The sequence below is a fragment of the Durio zibethinus genome, unplaced genomic scaffold (genome assembly GCF_047325235.1).
Source record: "Durio zibethinus cultivar Kanyao isolate XHJ-2024 unplaced genomic scaffold, ASM4732523v1 HiC_scaffold_93, whole genome shotgun sequence".
NCBI lineage: Eukaryota > Viridiplantae > Streptophyta > Magnoliopsida > Malvales > Malvaceae > Durio > Durio zibethinus.
In genome coordinates, this window is record NW_028322716.1 from 94,891 (window position 1) to 117,873 (window position 22,983).

Consider the following 22,983-nt stretch of genomic DNA (forward strand, 5'->3'; position numbering starts at 1 on the left):
TGAGTAAATAAAAAAATAAAAAGATAAAAAACCAAAAAATAAAAAAATTTAAAACTTTATAAAAATTTTTTAAAATATAAATAAAAAAGGAAAAATAAAATAAAATACAGATAAAAAAGCAATAAAATAATAAAAGTAATTAGAAATAAACAAAAAAAATAAAAAATTAACAAATCAACAAAATAATAAAAAAAGATAAAATGATTAAAATTTTCAAAAATAAATAGGAATGTCAAAATAGAAAAAACTTTTAGTTTAGAAAATACAAAGAAAAACAAAAAAAATAAATATAGAAAAAAAGATATAAAAAACGAAAGAAAAGTTAATACAAAATATAATAAAAACAAAATGAAATGAGAAAAAAGATATAAAAAAAGTTATAAAAAAAATGAAAATACTAAATATATAAAATAAAATCAAAATAAAAAAATTTTCAAAAATGAAAAGGGATGACAAAATAGAAAAAAATTTAGTTTAGAAAATACAAGCAAAAAAATATATATATAAGAAGTAATAAGAAAACTTAACAAAGGAAAAAAGTTAAAACAAAACAAGGAAGTGCAAAAAAAAAAAAATGGAAACAAGAAATAAAAAGAAATTTGTGAAAAAATGAAAAAAACAAGAAAAAAAATAAAAATTAGAAAACCTACCCATTTCTTCTTAACTTCTTTTTTCCTTTTGGTTATTTTATTGCCAAAATCTCATCTACTTTCATGTACATGTTACACCCATTCTTTCTACTTGTGAAGTATGGCTTTTCATGATTCTGTGGGTATGGCTATTGAGAGATTATTTCTTCAGGCTACCTCTCGTTCTTTTTTTCCTCCACTGTTTATATTTTGCTCTTTCCTTGCCACGAAATTGTTTTGATCGTTACTGTTTTTGAGTACTCCATCTGCTCTTCACCATGTTGTAAATCGAAAATTTTCAAACTAAAGTTGGAATATTTGGTGGCTTTGCCGTACTTGACAATGAAAATTTCTTCTTTCATCATATATGATAGTAGAAAAAATAATCTTTATAATGAACATACTTGCCCCAGCTCTTACTTTGATCTTGTTATCAAATTATTAGGGATAACAACAGGTTGGATTAGGGCATCCTCTAAGCTGGTTTAGGTAGTATGTATTTGGATGGTAAGATTAGGACATCCTAAAAGTCGGTTTGGGTAGTATGGCTTGGACGGTATTCCGATAGTAAAATATTATAATTCGTTGTAGGTTGCCATAAAGTTCGGATAGTGTTTTAAGGGTACTAATTATCCGAACTTGATTATAAATAATAATATTTTAATATTACAGATTTATTTAAAAATTATTTATTATGAAGGCAATACTTAAATTAATTCATTAAGTGTTCTAATTTATAATTTTAGCTTTTATTTATTTTATATGGATTATTTTCATTTATTAATTTAATTTCTTTTAATAATATTTTTTAAACTCAATTTTAAATTTGAATTTAAATTTTAAATTTTAACTTAATAAATGAATATTTAATGAGTTTGAATAATAATGGGTTTTTTTTATATATTATGTGAGTTAGATTTAGATAATAAAATTAAAAATTATTTGAGTATTTATTGAATTCAAATATTTTAATAAATAAAAAAATTTGAATACTTAAAATTAACATATATCCTATCTATTGTCATTCATAAGATTCGTAACACAATTTATAAAGCAAGCTTCCCTGCTAGTTTCAAACCGAAGAAAAACATGTTCTATTTCTTCCTCTAGAATCATCATAAGAATTAAAATATTTTTGTGATCTTTGATTTAACATGTAATGCAAAGATAATATGATTATTTAAAATGGCAAATTTTGGTATTCACTCTATTTTTGTTTAGCTATTATTTGAAGTGAAAGTTTTCTCCAATTGTTTCCGATTAGTTTGTACTTTGAAACAGCTTACTTGCATGATATCAAAACATCAAACATATTTTATTAGTGATTGAGGTTGTCTTTTAGTATGTCGAATTCAAAAACAAGCCAAAGTGACCTTTTTAATTGATATCTGATACTAACATAGATGATTAGAAAATGATTGGGCCTACGAAAAAAGACAAGGAGAGAATTATAAAATTAAGTACTTCATAAAAATATTTATTATTTGATTTTATAATAAAATAATTAATAAAAATATTTATAAGTAAAATTAATAAAAAGTTAAAATTACATCTCAATATTTAAATGTACATATATTTTGATTAAATGTATATGTAACATAAAATAATCATTTAAATTTTAAATTAACACCTATTAAACATTAAAGTGATAAAAATAAATTATATTTTTATTAATTTTATATGTTAAATTATGATATCAATTAATAAAAATTTGTGAGATCACCTTTTAGTAAATTTTCTGTCAAACAAATGAACCAACGGCCCATATATATTAATCAAAAAGTTATTTATTTATTCCTTTTAATTTTACTTTTGTTCAAGCTTCTTGTTGACCGTAGGGTTGAAGCAGCAGATAACGCCACCACTCTATTCTCTCTCTTGCAAGCCCCTAACTCTCACTTCATCATGTCTCAATCTTCTCATTTTTTTTCTCTTACGATTCTTGTTTTTCTTCTAAAATTTTCTAATTTTCTTCAACAATGGGAGCTTCGTTGCCTCCAAAGGAAGCTAATCTCTTCAAACTCATTGTCGTAAGGCTTCGATTCTCTTTTCTCTCTCATTTTTCAGTTCGTATCTACGTATTTCTAGTTGGTATTTATACTTGTATTTTGCTTTCTTATTTTTTGTTTATTCGATCGCACTTCTTTTTTCTTTTTGTTCTTTGCTTGCAAAACCCTAGCTGGATACTGGTCTGTTTGCTTGCTGAGAAAATCGGTGGATATCAATTATAAATGGAAATTTGGACTAGATAAGCTTGTTTGTCAATTAGGTTTTTGCTTTTGGGCAATTTTTCGTATAAATTAAGTTCATTTTCTTTGTTCTGTTTAGCGATTGAAGCTTAATTAAGTTTATTGCTTTGCTTAATTTAGGTCAATGAATTCGATTTTGTTGAAAAGCAACTTTAAAAAATTGAATTTTGCTTTGACCTTTTTTTTTTTAAAGTAAGGATGCTCGTTGTGCTTTCCTTTTGCTGATAATTCATTTGTATCATCACGGAGAAAATTAGAGAAATGAAAATAAAAGGGTTTGGTGACTCTTCCTACTTTAGTAATTTCTCTTGCATGTTGCCAACTTTTTAAAATGGGAATTTTGTTGGTTCCTAATGGGAAACAATTGTGGCATTTTGGCTTTGATGCACATAAGCATTCAAGACAATAACAAACTTTGTGAAACAATCTATTTAAGAATTTGATAAATTGACTGGGACAATTTTTAATGTAATTGTAGGCTTTGCAGGTTAAACTTGAATATTTATATATTTTAAGAACTTGTTCGTATTAGATATAGAATAGCAACATTTGGATGTTTTCCACACGCTATTGAGAGTTTTCCCCCCTTCCCTCTTATTTCTCCTAATTTATAGTGAAAACTAGAGTTTTGACGGGTGAATTCTTACTCTATTTTAACTTCTATAGTAATGGACTCTTGACACAGTTTTTTTGCCTGATTTTTATGTAACTAATTTTTATCTGTTATTATACTCTAGCTAATTCTCATAACTGAATTTTTATTGCTTTGGAGGTCCATGTGCTATTGCTAAAGCTCTTGTATATTTTATCATTGCAGAAATCATATGAAACTAAACAGTACAAGAAAGGACTGAAGGCTGCAGATGCAATACTGAAAAAGTTTCCTGACCATGGAGGTAGTTTAATTTTAAGCACTTATTTATTTATTTGTTTTTGGCTGAGAGGCACTTATTGTTTAGTGTTTATGTTTGCATGGTTCTTGTAAATGTACCTATATAAAGATGCAAGAACTCTGAAACAAAAAGAACTTTACACTTTAGAGGAAAAAGGGGCTGTCACTAGATAGTTTATGTTGTTATCAAGGTTATTGGTTTCAATAATCCTTACAAGAATGCCTCTAAGTTGACATGATTGTTTCTGTAGACTGTATGTTCCTTTCTCATGTCTTATGATTGATGTCATTTGCATTTTTGAAAGCACTAGCTGTATAGTGACTAGTCCATGATTTATGATGGTTCTAGAGATAAGTGGAACATTCTAGCAGTATCAATGTGGAGATATTCTCTATCAACTGAATATATTGCATTAATTTCGGGTATACAACTACATTTTTAACCTATACAGTTTGAAATCTGCAATATTTGAATACCTTCTTCATCTTGGTTGGGTTTTGTGAATATTCATTAGTGTGCGGTATTGGTAGAGTGTAGTAGCGTTTTGTTTAATATATCCATCCTTTTAATATGCAGTTTCCAAGTAATATTTTATGCTATCTGGTAACTGTTTGTTTGTTGTGTTTGTATGTTGTCATATGGGCTTTTATTCATTATTGTCAGAAACATTGTCAATGAAGGGGTTAACCTTAAATTGCATGGATTGGAAAACTGAAGCTTATGAGCTTGTTCGGCTAGGTGTAAAGGTTATCTTATTTATTTTCTTTTGGTTGCTATAATGTCAAAGCAGTGTCACTTTTTCCAACATTGTTTTCATGTTTGTGTCTTAATGTAGAATGATGTAAAAAGTCATGTTTGCTGGCACGTTTATGGTCTCTATCGGTCAGATAGAGAATACAGGGAGGCTATCAAATGCTATTGCAACGCATTGAAAATAGATCCAGACAACATTGAAATACTACGGGACTTGTCACTCTTGCAGGTATACCTTATTTACCTTCCTTCTCTATGATTTGTACATCTAGACTCAGTGTTAAATCTAAGATGTTTATCTGTTGTATGCTTAATGTTAAGTAAGAACACTTACTTGTCATGGTATTTTTCTAACATTTAAAGGAGTTTCTCTGTATAAGATTTCTTGTAAGCTTTGTGGTTTGCCTAAAAGATTTTTCAGATTCCATTGTAGAATTTGAGAATCTTAAGTATTAGGGTACTTATAGGCAAGTCAATATTGCAACTAAAATAGTTTGGTGCCAACTTTTGTGCAACTGTAAGTTTCGTGGTAGTTGGTAGGGGCAAGTTCATTGTGGTAACTTAATATAACTGGATGAAAACACCAAGATCAGCTACATAGTTAGTAGTGAAGTGAAAATGAAATTTATGAAATTTGAAGCTGTTTAGTTGCTTGACGGAATCTACTAGTAGATGGATAGAAAAGGCATAATTATATTAAGATAGTAACAAAAGAGACGAAGATATATGGCTTAAAACAGAGGAATGGAATATGGAGATAACTCAACTAAAAGGGAGAGGCTGTATGAGACCATGAAAAAAACATCTTCTTAAACACTTAGAAAGTAGATGAGTCAGCTAGTTTTATAACTTTGAAAATTTAGATCATAGTTTTGGTAGAAACAATTTATGGCTTTAGGGGAAGGAAAAGGATAAAACAGACATCATCTGATATTCTGGCAGCAGATTAATATGAGAGATGGTTCAGATTTAGTATCTTAATTGAAGGTTTTGTTTTGAGGCATACGCAAAAATAAAACATAAGTAATATAATCAGAAGCAACCAGTCTGATTTGATCCTTTCGTTCTCATTATACTGTAACAAGCAACCACCTTGAATTGATAGTTTCTGGTCTACTGCCACAGATCCTTTTTCTCTCTCATTCTACTAGTTCCTTAATGGTTGAAAGTGTTTATAGAATGACAAGTAATATAATCAGAATCAAACAGTCTGATTTGATCCTTTCATTCTCATTATCCTGTAAGAATCAACCACCTTGAATTGATACTTTCTGGTCTACTGCCACAGAACCTTTTTCTCTCTCATTCTACTAGTTGCTTAATGGTTGAAGGTTTTAACATGAATGACCTTTGCAATTAGAAAGTGTTTATACTTTCTGGATCAGATCTGGTTCAGTTCTTCTCTTAACTTCATCTGCACATGTGCCTTACTGCTCCAGAATAGTAACAAAAGTCGGCGTCTTTGATACTGAAATTGATGATTTTCATTTCTATTACTCCCTTGATGCTTTAGCGCTTGCCATATTATGGATTCTTAACTCATGATTTCAGATGATTAAGTCATTTGTTGGCATTAACTTATTTGTGCCCCCCCCCCCCCCCCCTTTTTATTTATGGTTTATATGCCTTGAAAAGTTAAAGGAAAAAGTATGAAGATGATGAGCATTTGTCTTTCTACTAAGATATGAAGTTTGAGAGAAATTTTTTGGATTTGATCATGGTTTTGTATTTTCTCATTGTCATGTTTCAGGTTATTTCAGAAATTATTACATTTATATTTTATCTTTTGCATTGCAGGCACAAATGCGAGATTTGACAGGATTTGTTGATACAAGACAACAACTTTTGCATTTGAAACCAAATCATTGCATGAACTGGATTGGCTTTGCTGTAGCCCACCATTTAAACTCAAAGTACTTGTCCTTTATTTTTTTCTTAAAAAAATTTGTTCCAATTCTTATGTTAACTTTCACCAATTTCTGTTGACTTTTATTTTGTGAAACATGTTTTAGAGTGTTGTTATTGTTATGTATACTTGAAGGTCCAAATTGAAGGGCCTTTTGGTATTGAAAGTTGAAATATTTGTTGATATAATGAAAGCCTTTCTTTAAATTAAATGCTTAATCAGGACTTAATGTTTCTAATTATATGATCAAATGGGTGCTAACATGGATGAAATTACTGTTGATTTTTAACACGTGGTTAATATTGTTTGTATGACTTCAACTAAACATCCAATAAGATATCAAACTTCTTTTATGACAATATATGGTGGGTGTAGAATGTGTTAAAGATGTTACTAATATGTACAGATAGGTGGGTCGATAGATAGGTACCCTACTATTCTAAGCTGGTTGCACTTGCATTTATGAAATTTGGTTGCCAATTAGCCTTTTACAAACAATGCCTAGTTAACTGCAGAGTTCTGTTGTTTTTGCTATAGTTTTATATGGAGACAATGATGATGCCATATTTTCATTTGGCTTTATATATGAATGAATTGAAGTTGTTGGCACAACAGTTATGAGGGTTTTTCCTTTTCTGTCCCTGTCTTAGCCAAGTAGTTCTAAGTGAATGAAGTCTTATTAATTTCATTCATCCTTTAGGTATTTATGCTGTATTCCTTTTTTTGGTTGATATTAGTGGTGCAAAAGCAGTTGAAATTTTGGAAGCATTTGAAGGGACATTAGAAGATGATTATCCACCAGATAATGAACGTTGTGAGCATGGTGAAATGCTTTTATATTAGGTATTGGTTATGTACTTCAACTCTTTTTTTTTGCATGCATATGTATGTGGGATGTGGCTGTAATTTCACATGAGTTGACTTCATTATACAGACATTCAAAATTTTAGAATTTATACTAAAGTATAATGGGAGTGACTGATTTGGTGTCACTTGTTAACCAGATGCCAACACAGTTAGTGAAATTATCCATAAATCAAATAAAGTAATTAAATATACGAAAATTAAAGATTTTTAATGCCTTTACCTTCTTTATAAATGTGGTCCCATTTTTGAATTAATTCTAATTTTTTTCACATGCAATTAGAAAACCTACCCATTTCTTCTTAACTTCTTTTTTCCTTCTGCTTATTTTATTGCCAAAATCTCCGTCTACTTTCATGTACATGTTACACCCATTCTTTCTACTTGTGAAGTATGGCTTTTCATGATTCTGTGTATGGCTGATAAGTTAAATTAAATCATCTCCAAGTTTACTTTAATCTGAGATGGAGGACTAACTAGTGGCCTATAGTGGTATTTGGCATCTATAAGATATTTAATTCTTGATGTATTCATGTTAGAGAGAAATATGGCTTGTTCACTAATTGTTGGGCCTTCTACAAGTAATCATATCTGTGGTGTTTGTACTTAGCAGCTCTGAATCTTAATAATTGCTAATCTCCAATTTTATGTTCTGTGGAACCATTTCGGAATTTTTGTTTCTGACATCTTAATAAATTAGTCTATCTTTCTTTTTGACTACTCTTTTTTGGTTTAACACCATTAACATGATTTGAAAACAGCTTAACCAATTGGACAAGTACCTACAAGCCTTAGCCCTTGCAGTAGCATTTATTTCTTTAATAATATATTGGCATAGAAATATGCATAACTACATTCATTATGCATAATGGATGCTGTACATCTAGACTAGTGGTGCCCCCTGCTGCTTTTCTGATGTTTATGAGGGTATGGTATTTTTCTCCAGATCTCTTTGCTAGAGGAATCTGAGTTTCTTGAGAGAGCACTTGAGGAATTGTATAAGAAAGAACCAAAAATAGTAAGTGTCAAATGTATAATGCCTGAATACTTTTAACACTAAAAATTTTGTAAGTTTTGAATTTTTGGACATTAAAATTCTAACCAATTCTATTATTCTAGGTTGATAAATTGACTTATAAAGAACAAGAGGTTTCTCTCCTGGTGAAACTTGGATGCCTAGAAGAAGGTGCCAATATTTACAAGGCTTTACTTACCATGAACCCTGACAATTACAGGTGAGTCTTATGCATTTGGTACTCTTTTGAAACACCTAGTTAAGCTCATTAATAAATCTTTCATAGCAAAGAATATTAGTCAACTCTTTCCTTTTATATAGCACTTCTTGAAGTTATAATTGACTTCTTTTTCTCAATGCCGTGGTGTATTATTATTGTAGGAAATGAAGAATAATTAATATTCTGAATAGTTTGTGTGTTTAAATATATTTTTTTTGGGCTAATAGGTTTTTCAATTCTTCTTGTAGTAACACCCAAATTCCTTTACCTATGTTAGAACTTTATGAAGGGTTAAAAGAATGGTAGAAATAGTCATTATTTTTTATGTTCTATTTTCGTTGGTGCTTTAAGCTTGAAACTAATCAGTGTGTATCCCTTATGTCACAAATTCAATCGTTTTTTAGTTTTAAATTTTGTTTCTTTAAGCTTTTGCTTATACTTGTGCATGTTACATTTACATCATGGTATCTTTACATAAAATGAGGTTATTTTTTTTTTTTTCATTCTTGGGATTGTTTTATATCTCTCTGTCCTGTCAAGCCCTTTGCTTAGCTCTTTTAGTAAAAAGAAGCATTATGCACCACCTCATATATAAATATAATTAAAAATAGCAAAGCAACTATGAGCAGAACTGTAATTCTATACTCCTATATGTGTCAACAGTCTCTTGGGTGCTTTCTCAGATTGGGAAATGAGGAAAATTCTTTTACAGAACTGTTAAATTATGTCTCTTCACTCCGTATATGCTTATATATCGGTGCAATTTATTGCTATTGATGAAGTTGTTTGAGAATGCATTAGGAGAATGTACTACAAAAGAAATTCCTGGGTTGTGGTTTCTTCATTCATGAGTGTGCCTAGTTGTCATCTGTTTGTCTCTTTGAAGCTATATGGGCTATGTGCTCCAAGCATACCTTGCAGGATAGAAGGAATTAAAGTTTCAAAATTTCTATGTCTGTGTGTTTGTTGGTTTTATTCTGCAAGTTGGCTTCTAGATTTCATTCCCATAGCTTCTGGTTAATGTCTAATTTTTTGTTGTAGTGCTTTTGACTTGCTGGAGTTTAATCTGAACTTCAATTAATATTTAATCTCTTATGCTTTAACATTCCATTTAAATTTTAGTTTTATCTTTTGTGTACAGATTGTAGTTTTGTAAACTTTTCTTAATTGTGGTTGCATTTAGTAGTCTATATGGAAATTAGTTGATCGTGTACTCCGAACACGATTTGCTAGAGAGAGGAATTAGAGATTGTATAGCAGTGTACTCCAAATTTGTATGGTTGAGTTTTTTATTTTTTTATTTTGCTTGTTCAACTCTGTTGCATGACAAATTGTAATCTTAGGTTTAATTTCAAAAACTTAATCCAGCCTAGCACTGAAGATGAGTGCTTACAATGAAGAGTACCTCTTTCTTCTTGTGTTGTGTTTTGATTCTTCTTGTTTTGCTGATTTCACTTTATTTTGTTGCATGAGGGATTACTTTCTTAAGATTAATTTCATAAACTTAAATCTAGTTAAGCACTGAGATGGAAGATTGCCTCTTTCTTATTGGATTCTTTGAAAATCTATGATCTTGCATAGAATTTTTGTTGTATTGTATGGTAACTTTCGATGATAACTGTACTTGTTCTAGTACATTTCAGATCATGAAGAGTTTGATTAAAGTTGCTAAAATTCTATGTTTCTGATTATAATATAGACTTTCTTTTCTTAAGGAACACTGTTATTATTGGAAGCACCCTGACTTATGATGTGGTTGGTGGCTGTTGTTTTTTAACGTTGGTATATAATTGTTGTATATTTATGTTGAGATGCAAACTACCTCTTATCTTTGGCCTTTCATTATAGTCTTTTCTTGTTAAGTTTTTGTTGCTTTGGTTTTAATTTCTCTTTAGGTTCTTAAAGGCCTTCTACTTTCGTATCTTTTGGGTTTCGAGTTAAAACATTTATAATGTTTGATTTGTGAACAATGGATGTGATTAGGTTTATTTTGCAGGCAGTCTTTGCCTTGAATCTTTTTGCTTTAGGATTAGTTCATTATGGTCTTAAATCATGAAGTTCAAGTTTGATTCTTTATTTCTAAAATAGCATTGTTCTCTATATATGTGGCATGTTGCTTGTGTTTTAACTTAAATGCAGATCACCCTATTATTAAACATTGTTGAATGAGACTTTGACTTCATTAAAAATAGAAGGTGTTATGTGCATGTATATTAATTAGATATCTAATTAAGATCTTGTATTTTATTTTGAAATTTGTTTTTATTTATCGTGTATTTTATTTAATTAACAAAATTATATTGTATAATATTTATCTTTTATTTAATACAATTTGGATTATTTTATTTATTACTTATTATTTATTTTATTTATTATTTATTATTTTTCTATCTTTTTTTCTTTTTTTTTTTATTTTATCATTGTTGGTTATTATCTGTTGCATTTTTATAAATTTTCATTAACTTTTTTTCATTTTTTATTTTTTTCTTGCTTTTTCTTATATCTTTTTGTTCACACTTTTTTTTTATTTCTTCTTTACAATTTTAAAATCTCAGATTTTTTTTTTTTTTTGCATTTCCTTTCATTTTTATTTATATTTACTATTGACTTTTATTTTATTTTTTATCTTTGATTTTTTTATATCTTTTTTTTTCTATATTTATTATATATTTTTTTGTATATTCTAAACTAAAAGTTTTTTCTATTTTATATTTGAAATTTTTATTCATTTTGTCTTTTTATATATTTTTTATTTTCTTACTTTTTATTTTTTGTTTTTGTTTATTTTTAATTGTTATTTTTTTAGTATTTTATTTTATTTTATTCTTTTATATTAATATTTTCTCTTAATTTATTTTTTCTTTTATTTTTTATTTATATTTTAAAAAATTTGTATAAACTTCAAAAAAATTTTATTTTTATTTTGTGAATTTTTTTATTTTATTTTCTTATTTTGTCTTTTTTTTTGCTATTTTTTGTTCTATTTTATAATTTTTCAATAACTTTTTTCGTTTAAATTTTTTTTCTTTTTTCTTATCTTTTTCATATGCTTTTATTTTTTATTTGTTTTAATTTTTTCATTATTTTAAAATTTTTTATTTTTTTTTATTTCAAATCTTTTGTCTTTTCATTTTTATTCTTTTTCTTGCTTTTCTAATTTTTTTTGCAAATTTCTTTTTATTTCTTATTTGTGTTTTTAAATTCTCATACTTTTTTTTTTTTGCATTTTCTTTGGTTTTCATTTTTATTTTGCATTAACTTTTCTCTTTTTTAGTTTTCTATCTTTGATTTTTTATATTGTTTTCTTATTATTTCTTATATGTTTTTCAATTTCTTTTGTATTTTTTAAACTATTTTTTTTTCATTTTGTCATTTCTTTTCATTTTTCAAATTTTTATTCAATTTTTATCTTTTTTATTTTCTTACTTTTTATATTTTTTATTATATTTTTGTTTATTTTTTCTTTTCTTATTGGTATTGATTTTTTTCTTTTTTTTTGTACTCTATTTATCTTTTTTCTTTTGCTTTAATATTTTTTCTTATTTTATTTTTATTTTGGTTTATTTTTTATTTTTTATTTATATTTTCATAAATTTTTATAATATTTCGGATTTTTTTTCTTTTTTTTAATTTATAATTGTTGGTTATTTTCTATTGCATTTTTTTAATTTTTCATTAACTTTTTTTCTTTTTATTTTTTTTCTTTTTCTTTACATATTTTTTTTGTTTGCGCTTTTTTCTTTGTTTTAAAATTTTCTATGAACTTTTTTTTTCTTTTTGTTCTATAAACTAAATTTTTTTCTATTTTGTCATTTTTTCTTCATTTTTGAAAATTTTTTTATTTTTTGTATTTTTTTTGACTCGTTAGTTTTTCATTTTTTTACTTTCTTATTTTTTTTCTATTTTGTGCTTTTGTTTATTTTTAATTTTTTTTCCTTTTTTAGTACTTATTTTATCTTTTTCCTTTTGTCTTAATATTTTTTAATTTTATTTTCCTTTTATTTTTTATTTTTGTTATTTTATAAAAATTTTATAATTTTATGGATATTAAAATATTGTTGATAAGACTGTAACTTCATTAGAAATGGAAGGTGTTATGTGTACGTATACTAATTAGATATTTAATTAACATCTTGTATTTTATCTTGAAAATTGTTTTTATTTATTATGTAATTTATCTAATTAACAAAATTATCTTGTATAATATTTAATACCATTTGAATTATTTTGTTTATTGCTTATTATTTTATTTATTATATTGGATTGTATAATATTTATCTTTTATTTAATACAATTTATTAAGAGATAATAATTATCTTTGTTATTTTCTTTTGAAATTTTATTGGCTTATATATAATAACACTAGTTTGGAATTGTTATATCTATTAGTATTTACTTCATGTATCTATATTTTTACATTTTTAACGATTTAAAAATTTTAAATTTAAATCAATAAATTCAAATCAAAATATTTTGCATCTAAACTTTCAAATTCAAATTAAGTTTTAAAACATAAATTAAAGATTGAATTTTGTAGAAATTTTTAATTTCTTTATTTATTTCCTTTTTTTAGCTTTTTGTTTTTTTACATTTTATACATTTTCTTAATTTTTCATTTATTATTATTTTGTTATTCAGTATATTTTTCTTTTTTTTTTACAAAATACTTTCTTTCTTGTTTTCATTATATTATTCTTTCACTACATATTTTTCTTTTTTACTTTGATTTTTTTGTTGCTTCAATCTAATTGGTCATTTATATTATTTTTTATTAATTTTTTCTTTTTTTTGTACTTTTTGTATTTTTGTACTTTTTATCTTTTTTTATTTTTTTTTAAGGTTTTTCTTTTTTTTTCTTGGCATTTCCTTTTAATTTGTGTTTTTTTTTTCACACTTCCTTCTTTTGTTTTTATTTTTTATTTTGTATTAACTTTTTTTAAAATTTTTTTATCTTTGATTTTTTATATCTTTATATCTTATTATTTGTTATATTTTTTATTATTTGTTTGTATTTTATAAACTAAAATTTTTTCTATTGTCATTTTTTTCATTTTTATTAGTTTTTGTATTTTTTTTATTTTGTTTTACTCATTTTTTCATTTACTTTTTTATTTTTTTGTTTTGTGTTTTTGTTTATTTTTAATTTTTCTCTTTTTTTAATACTTGTTTTATCTTTTTCCTTTTGCTTTAATACTCTTATTTTATTTTTCTTTTTATTTTTTAGTGTTAATTATTGTTATTTTTTATAAAAATTTTATAATGTTATTGATATTTACTTTCTTTTTTAATCTTTTCTTCTTTTGATTTGTCTCATTTTTTTTTTTTGCTATTATCTATGTTATTTTTATAATTTTTCATTAATTCTTTTTTTCTTTTTCTTTTAACTTATTTGCTCATTTGCTTTCATTTTTTTTATATTTTTTGTATTTGTATTTTTCATTTTTTTCTTGCTTTTTTTTATTTCTTCTTTACAATTTGAAAATCTCATTTTTCTTTTTTTGTGCGCTTTCTTTTGTTTTTATTTATATTTTGTATTGACTTTTATTTTATTTTTTCTTTGATTTTTTATTTCTTATTTTCTACCTTTGTTATATTTTTTTGTTTTTCTTTGTATATTCTAAACTAAAAGTTTTTTCTATTTTCTATTTGAAATTTTTATTCATTTTGTCTTTTTATATATTTTTTATTTTCTTACTTTTATTTTTTGTTTTTGTTTATTTTTATTTTTTTAGTATTTATGTTTTATTTTTCTATTATATTAATATTGTCTATTAATTTATTTTTTCTTTTTTCTTTTATTTATATTTTAAAATTTTTTTATAAAGTTCAAAATTTTTTTATTTTTTCATTTTCTTATTTTTTGTCTTATTTTTTGCTATTTTTTGTTTTATTTTATAATTTTTCAACAACTTTTTTCCTTCAAAATTTTCTTTCTTTTTGCTTATTTTTTTCATATGACTTCATTTTTTATTTGTTTTAAAATTTTTTATATTCTTTTTTTCTTTTTTATTTCAAATATTGGCTTTTCATTTTTATTCTTTTCTTAATTTTTTCACAAATTTTTTTATTTCTTATTTGTGTTTTTAAATTCTTATACTTTTTTTGTTGCATTTTCTTCTTTGGTTTTCATTTTTATTTTGCATTAACTTTTCTTTTTTTTAATTTTTTGTCTTTGATTTCATATATTTTCTTATTATTTCTTATATGTTTTCAATTTTTTGTATTTTTAAAATATTTTTTTCTATTTTGTCATTCCCTTTCATTTTTGAAATTTTTATTCAATTTGTTTTTTTTTTTTTGATTCGTTTTTTATTTTCTTACTTTTTATATTATTTATTGTATTTTTGTTTATTTTTTCTTTTCTTATTGATACTGATTTTTTTTACTTTATTTATCTTTTTTGTTTTGCTTTAATATTTTTTCTTATTTTATTTTTATTTTTTATTTTGGTTTATTTTTTGTTTCTTTATTTATATTTTCATAAATTTTTATAATGTTTTGGATTTTTTTATTTTTTTATCTTTTTTTTTTTTATTTATCGATGTTGGTTATTTTCTATTGTATTTTTATAATTGTTCATTAGCTTTTTTTTCCTTTTAAATTGTTTTTATTTTTTCTTGTTCTTCTAATTTTTTTCACAAAATTCTTTTTATTTCTTGTTTACATTTTTTTACACTTGTTTTGTTTTTATTTTTATTTTGTATTAACTTTTTCCCTTTGTTCATTTTTCTATTTTTAATTTTTTAATTTTTTTATTTTTTTCGTATTACATTTTTTTTGCTTGTATTTTTTAAATTAAATTTTTTTCTACTTTGTCATCCCTTTTCATTTTTTATCTTCAATTTTTTATATCTTTTTATCTTATTATTTGTTATATTTGTTATTATTTGTTTGTATTTAATAAACTAAAATTTTTTCTATTTTGTCATTTTTTCTTCATTTTTGAAATTTTTTATTCGTTTTTATACTTTTCTAATTTTTTCTTTTGACTCATTATTTTTTCGTTTCCTTTTTAATTTTTTTCTCTTTTTTAGTGCTTATTTTATCTTTTTCCTTTTGCTTTAATATTTTCTCTTTTTTTTCCTTTTATTTTTTATTTTTGTTATTTTTGTTTTTTTATAAAAATTTTATAATGTTATGGGCATTAAAACATTGTTGAATGAGACTTTGACTTCATTAGAAATGGAAGGTGTTATGTACATTTATACTAATTAGATATTTAATTAAGATCTTGTATTTTATCTTGAAATTTATTTTTATTTATCGTGTAATTTATCTAATTAACAAAATTATATTGTATAATATTATCTTTTATTTAATACAATTTGGATTATTTTATTTATTATTTTGGATTGTATAAGATTTATATTTTATTTAATACAATTTGTTAAGAGATAATAATTATCTTTGTTATTTTCTTTTGGAATTTAATTGGCTTATATATATATAATAACATTGTTTGGAATTGTTATATCTATCACTATTTACTTCATATATCTATATTTTTAATTTTTTAACAATTAAAAAATTAAAAATTCTAAATTTAAATCAATAAATTCAAATCAAAATATTTTGCATCTAAATTTTCAAATTCAAATTAAGTTTTAAAACATAAATTAAAAATTGAACTTTGTATAGTTTTTTTTATTTCTTTATTTACTTTCTTTTTCTTTTTGTTCTTTTTTTTTTTTACTTTCTACGCATTTTCTTAATTTTTCATTTATTATATATTTGTTATTTAGTATATTTTTCTTTTTTTTATTTTCGTTCTTTTTTTTTTTACAAAATATTTTCTTTCTTGTTTTCATTCTATTACTCTTTCACTACATATTTTTTTTTTTACTTTGATTTTTTTCGTTACTTCAATCTAATTGGTCATTTACATTATTTTTTATTAATTCTTTTTTGTACTTTTACTTTCTATCTTAATTTTTTTTATTTTTTATTTTTTCTTAAGGTTTTTCTTTATTTTTTTTTGGTTTTTTTTTTGCATTTTTTTCTAGTTTGTGTTTTTTTTTTCCCACACTTCCTTCTTTTATTTTTATTTTTTGTTGTTTTAACTTTTTCTTCTTTTAATTTTTTTATATCTTTATATCTTATTTTTTGTTTGTATTTTATAAACTAAAGTTTTTTCTATTTTGTCATTTTTCTCATTTTTATTAGTTTTTGTATTTTTTAAAAAAAATTTTTGACATTTTTTTTTCATTTCCTTCTTTATTTTTTTAGTTTGTGTTTTATTTATTTATTTTTATCTTTTTTCTTTTGCTTTAATACTTTCTCTTATTTTTTTTCTTTTATTTTTTATTGTTAATTTTTGTTATTTTTTACAAAAAATTTATAATGTTATGGATATTTACTTTATTTTTTAATCTTTTTTTCTTTTGGTCTGTCTCATTTTTGTTGTCATTTTTTTTATTTTTTTGGTACTTTCTATACTATTTTTATAATTCTTTAGTAATTCTTTTTTTCTTTTAGCTTATTTGTTCATTTGCTTTCATTTTTTTTTGTTTTAATTTTTTTTATATATTTTGTATTTTCATTTTTTTTATTTTTTTCTTGCTTTTTCTTATATTTTTTTGTTCACATTTTTTTATTTGTTCTTTACAATTACAAAATCTCAAGACTTCTTTTTTTGTGTACTTTTTTTTGTTTTTATTTATATTTTATATTGACTTTTTATTTTATTTTTTATCTTTGTTTTTTTGTCTTTTTTATATTTGTTATATTTTTTTTTGTTTTTCTTTGTATATTCTAAAATAAAACTTTTTTCTATTTTATATTTGAAAATTTTCTTCATTTTGTCTTTTTATCTTTTTTTATTAGCTAAATTTTTATATTCTTCCTTTTTTTTTTCTTTTTTTACTATTTTATTTTATTTTTACTTAATTTATTTTTTCGTTCATTTTTTATTTATATTTTAAAAAATTTATAAAGTTAAAATTTTTTTTTAATTTTTTGAATCATTTTAATTTTTTCATTTTCTTATTGTCTTTTTTTTTTTGTATTTTTTGTTCTATTTTATAATTTTTCAACAACTTTTTTCCTTCAAAATTTTCTTTCTTTTTGCTTTTTTTTTTCACATGCTTACATTTTTATATGTTTTCATTATTTCATTCTTTTAATATTTTTTACTTTTTTTTTTCTTTTTTATTTCAAATCTTGTCTTTTCATTGTTATTCTATTCTTGCTTTTCTTATTTTTTTCACAAATTTCTATTTTTTTTTTATTTGCATTTTTAAATTCTCATTCTTTTTTTTTCATTTTCTCCTTTGATTTTTATTTTTATTTTGCAATAACCTTTTTCTTTTTTAATTTTTGGCTTTGACTTTGCAATGTTTTCTTGTTTTTTTGTTTTTCTTTGTATATTCTAAACTAAAAGTTTTTTATATTTTATATTTCAAATTTTTATTCATTTTGTCTTTTTATATCTTTTTTATTCTTTAATTTTTTATTTTTGTACTTTTTTATTTTTTGTTTTTGTTTATTCTTAATTGTTATTTTTTTAGTGTTTATTTTATTTTTTATTTATATTTTAAAAAATTTGTATAAACTTCAAAATTTTTTTATTTTTATTGTGAATCTTTTTTATTTTATTTTCTTATTGTCTTTTTTTTTCCTATTTTTTGTTCTATTTTATAATTTTTCAGTAACTTTTTTCCTTCAAAAATTTTTTTCTTGCTTATTTTTTTCATATGCTTTCATTTTTTGTTTGTTTTAATTTTTTCATTGTTTTAAATTTTTTTATATTCTGTTTTTATTTCAAATCTTGTTTTGTCTTTTTATTTTTATTCTTTTTTCTTGTATTTCTTTTTTTTTTTTTGCATTTTCTTCTTTGGTTTTCATTTTTATTTTGAATTAACTTTTCTCTTTTTCGGTTTTTTTTCTTTGATTTTTTATATTGTTTTCTTATTATGTCTTATATGTTGTTCAATTTTTTTGTATTTTTTGAACTATTTTTTTTTCATTTTGTAATTCCTTTTCAATTTTCACATTTTTATTCAATTTTTGTCTTCTTTTATTTTTTATTTTTGATTCATTATTTTTTATTTTCTTACTTTTTTTATTTTTATTATATTTTTGTACTTTATTTATCTTTTTTCTTTTGCTTTAATATTTTTTCTTATTTTATTTTTATTTCGGTTTAATTTATTTCTTTTTCATTTATATTTTCAAAAATTTTTATAATGTTTTGGATTTTTTATTATTTTTAATTATTATTGTTGGTTATTTTCTATTACATTTTTTAATTTTTCATTAACTTTTTTTACTTTTAATTTTTTTCGTTTTCTTTACATATTTTTTCATGTGCTTTCATAATTTTTTTGTTTGCACTTTTTCTTTGTATATTCTTTTCTATAAACTTTTTTTTTCTTTTTGTTTTATTTCATATTTTTGCCTCTTCATTTTTTTTGTTTTTCTTTGTATATTCTAAACTAAAATATTTTTTTATTTTATATTTTAAATTTTCATTAGTTGTCTTTTTATTAATTTTTTATTCTCTAATTTTTAGTTTCTTACTTTTTTATTTTTTTAGTATTTTATTTTATTTTATTTTTCTTTTATTTTTTATTTATATTTAAAAAAATTTTATAAAGTTCAAAATTTTTTTATTCTTATTTTTTGATTCTTTCTTATTTTGTCTTTTTTTTTAGTATTTTTTCTTTATTTTATAATTTTTCAATAACTTTTTTTCTTCAAAATTTTTTTCTTTTTACTTTTTTTTTCATATGCTTTCATTTTTATTTGTTTTAAATTTTGTTGTTTTAAAATTTTTTATATTCTTCTTTTCTTTTTTTATTTCAAATCTTTTGTCTTTTCATTTTTATTCTTTTCTTAATTTTTTCACAAATTTTTTTTTATTTCTTATTTGCGTTTTTAAATTCTTATACTTTTTTTTTGCATTTTTGTCTTTGGTTTTCATTTTTATTTTGCATTAGCTTTTCTCTTTCTTAATTTTTTGTCTTTGATTTTTTATATTGTTTTATTATTATTTTTTATATGTTTTTCAAATTTTTATACTTTTTAAAATATTTTTTTCTATTTTGTCATTCCATTTCATTTTTGAAATTTTTATTCAATTTTTTTTTGTACTTTATTTATCTTTTTTGTTTTGCTTTAATATTTTTTTCTTATTTTATTTTTATTTTTTATTTCTTTCATTATTTATATTTTTATAAATTTTTATAATGTTTTGAATTTTTTTATTTTTTGTCGTTTTTTTCTTTTTTTTTATTTATCGTTGTTAGTTATTTTCTATTGTATTTTTATAATTTTTTATTAACTTTTTTCCTTTAAAATTTTTTTTTGTTTTCACTTTTTTCTTTGTTTTAAAATTTTCTATAAAACTTTTTCATATTTTTGCTTCTTTAGTTTTTATTTTTTCTTGTTTTTCTAATTTTTTTCACAAAATTATTTTTGTTTCTTGTTTCCTTTTTTTTTAACACTTGTTTTTTTTTTTTAAATTTTTATTTTGTATTAACTTTTTCTTTCTGTTAATTTTTCTATCTTTGATATTTTTATTTTTTTCTTTTTACATTTTTTTGCTTGTATTTTTTAAATTAATTTTTTTTTCTACTTTGTCATCCCTTTTCATTTTTGATCTTCTTTTAATTTTTGATCTTTGATTTTTTATATATTTATATCTTATTATTTGTTATATTTTTTATTTTTTGGTTGTATTTTATAAACTAAATTTTTTCTATTTTGTCATTTTTTCTTCATTGTTGAAATTTTTATTAGTCATTAGAAATGGAAGGTGTTATGTGCATGTATACTAATTTGATATCTAATTAACATCATCTTGTATTTTATCTTGAAAATTATTTTTATTTATCGTGTAGTTTATCTAATTAACAAAATTATCTTGTATAATATTTAATACAATTTGAATTATTTTATTTATTACTTATTATTTTATTTGCAATTTTTGGATTGTATAATATTTATCTTTTATTTAATACAATTTGTTAAGAGATAATAATTATCTTTGTTATTTTTTTTTTGAATTTTATTGGCTTACATATAATAACACTAGTTTGGAATTGTTATATCTATCACTATTTACTCATGTATATTTATTTTTACATTTTTAACGATTTAAAAATTAAATTTTCAATTCAAATTAAAATATGTTGCATCTAAACTTTCAAATTCAAATTAAGTTTTAAATCATAAATTAAAGATTGATTTTGTCATTTTTTCTTCATTTTTGAAATTTTTAGGATAATTTTAATTATTATTACAATACTAATTTTAATCTATTATAATTCATTTAATAATTATAATTAATATTTTAATCTTTATTAAATAATAATTTATACATTTAAGTAACTAATATTTAAATGTTCAAATGGTCACAATTATTTAAACTTAATCGATAAAAATATTTATTTTTTAATATTTGTTAATTGTATGATAATTCAAATAATTGTGTATTAATAAAAGATTTATTTGTATTAATTATAACCCTTATTAATTATAATTAATTATTAATATTTATATAATTATAATAGAAAATTAATATATGTTAAATTTTAATTGGATTATTAAATATATTATTAATATTAATATAATATTATTAATACAATTATTAATTAATGATTCTTAAAATTTTTTTAGTATATACAAGCTAATTTGAAATAATATAATATAATTTTATTAACATTCAAAAAATTAATAAGCAAGAAATTTTAAAAAATAAATGTTTATTGAATAAGCTTAAATTATTTGAACAATTATCTATTTAAAATCATTATCACTTTTTGTTTTATCATAAAATAATTGTTTCAATTCAATAATAATTTATTGTTAATTATTATCTAAATTAATTTATTTACTATCTCAAATAAAAAAAATTATTTTATGACAAAACAAAAGATCATAACGATTTGAAATAAATAATTATTCAAATAGCTATAACTATCTGAATTTGCTCGATAAACAAATTTATTTTTTTAAACTCTTGCTTATTAAATTCTTTTTATTTTGGATAAGCTTTTATGAATTGAAACAATTGTTGTTTTATGTCAAAACAAAAGGTCATAACAATTTTATAAAAATAATTGATCAAATAGTCATAACTTTTTAAACTTGTTTGGTAAACAAATTTATTTTTTCAAATCTTTTGCTTATTAATTCTCCAAATGTTCATAAATTTAGATTATTTTATTCCAAATCAGCTTATAAGACATGAAACAAATATTTTATGACTAAACAAAAGGTTTGAACCATTTGAAATAGATAATTATTCTAATTGTTTTTACTATTTGAACCGGTTTAGCAAATATATTTAATTTTTAAATCCCTTATTAATTTTTGAAATATTATTAAATTAATATTATTTTTAACCGAATAGGCTTCTATGATTAGAAACAATTGTTTTATGTTGAGATTGATAATTGTTCAAATAGTCATAACTATTTGAACTGGTTTGGTAAACAAATTTATTGTTTAAATCTGTTACCTATTATTTTTGAAATATTAATCAATTAGTATTATTTTATTTCAAATAAGCTTGTATGATAAAAAACAATTGTATTATGACAAAATAAAAAGGTCATAGTGATTTGAAATAGATAATTATTCAAATGGTCGTAATTATTTTTTAAATTTCTTATTAATTTAGGAAATATTAATAAATTAGTATTATTTTATTCCATCTAAGCTTATATTAATTAAAACAATTGTTTTATGACAAATTAAAAGGTTATAAGATTTTTAAATAGACAATTGTTCAAATAATAATAACAATTTGAACTTGTTCGACAATCAGATTTATTTTTTGAATCTTTTCTTATTAATTTTTTAAATGTTAATAAATTAGTATTAATTTATTTTGAATAAGCTCGTATGAATTGAAACAATTGTTTTATGACTAAAAAATGGTTAAAACGATTTGAAGTATATAATTATTATAATAGTCTTAACCATTTGAAATGATTCGATAGATAAATTTATTTTTTAAATATTATGAAATTAGTATTATGTTAATATGAATAAGCTTGTACAAACAAAAGAATTGTTTTATGCCAAAAGAAAAGCACATAACAATTTGAAATAGATAATCATTTATATAGTTTTAACTATTTGAATTGGTTTAGATTTTTTTTTAAAAAAAAAATTTGGTTATTAAGTTTTTAAATATTTTAAATTTGCATTATTTTATTTCGAATAAAATAGTATAAATAGAACAAATTATTTGATGACAAAATACAAAGGTTATAATGATTTAAAATAGATAATTATTCAAATAGTCAAAACTATTTGAAATGATTTGGTAAGCAGATTTACTTTTTAAATCTCTTATTGATTATATTTAAATGTTCAAATTAATTTATTGTTAAGACACAATAAATTTATAAATAATTAATATTAAATAATTATTATAAATATTTTATTAGTTTAAGTAATATTGTTAGCTTTTTAGGTGAGATGGTGATCTAAGAGGGGGGTGAA

At 21.7% G+C, this 22,983-nt stretch overlaps 1 protein-coding gene across 3 annotated transcripts; it reads left to right on the forward strand.

Moving 5' to 3' along the window:
- Positions 1–2,440: 2,440 nt before the first annotated feature.
- On the forward strand, positions 2,441–10,417 carry LOC111295803 (N-terminal acetyltransferase A complex auxiliary subunit NAA15-like). 3 transcript variants are annotated; one of them, XM_089757636.1, is made up of 9 exons: positions 2,441–2,659; positions 3,696–3,774; positions 4,435–4,517; positions 4,607–4,753; positions 6,322–6,437; positions 7,168–7,273; positions 8,241–8,312; positions 8,414–8,529; positions 10,245–10,417. In XM_089757636.1, exons 1-6 carry the CDS (start codon positions 2,609–2,611, stop codon positions 7,271–7,273), a joined length of 582 nt encoding a protein of 193 aa, XP_089613762.1. In that variant the 5' UTR covers positions 2,441–2,608; the 3' UTR covers positions 8,241–8,312; positions 8,414–8,529; positions 10,245–10,417. The 3 variants fall into 3 exon arrangements, with proteins under 3 accessions (XP_089613762.1, XP_089613761.1, XP_089613763.1); XM_089757635.1 differs by having other exon boundaries at positions 8,414–10,417; XM_089757637.1 differs by lacking the exons at positions 8,241–8,312; positions 8,414–8,529; positions 10,245–10,417 and having other exon boundaries at positions 7,131–7,245.
- Positions 10,418–22,983: the final 12,566 nt, after the last annotated feature.

Coding starts and splice junctions, on each gene's coding strand:
- LOC111295803 (XM_089757635.1), top strand. CDS start 2,609: ATGGGAGCTTCGTTGCCTCCAAAGGAAGCTAATCTCTTCAAACTCATT. Junction 4,518..4,606: donor TTGTTCGGCTAGGTGTAAAG/GTTATCTTATTT, acceptor GTCTTAATGTAG/AATGATGTAAAAAGTCATGT. Junction 4,754..6,321: donor GGGACTTGTCACTCTTGCAG/GTATACCTTATT, acceptor TTTGCATTGCAG/GCACAAATGCGAGATTTGAC.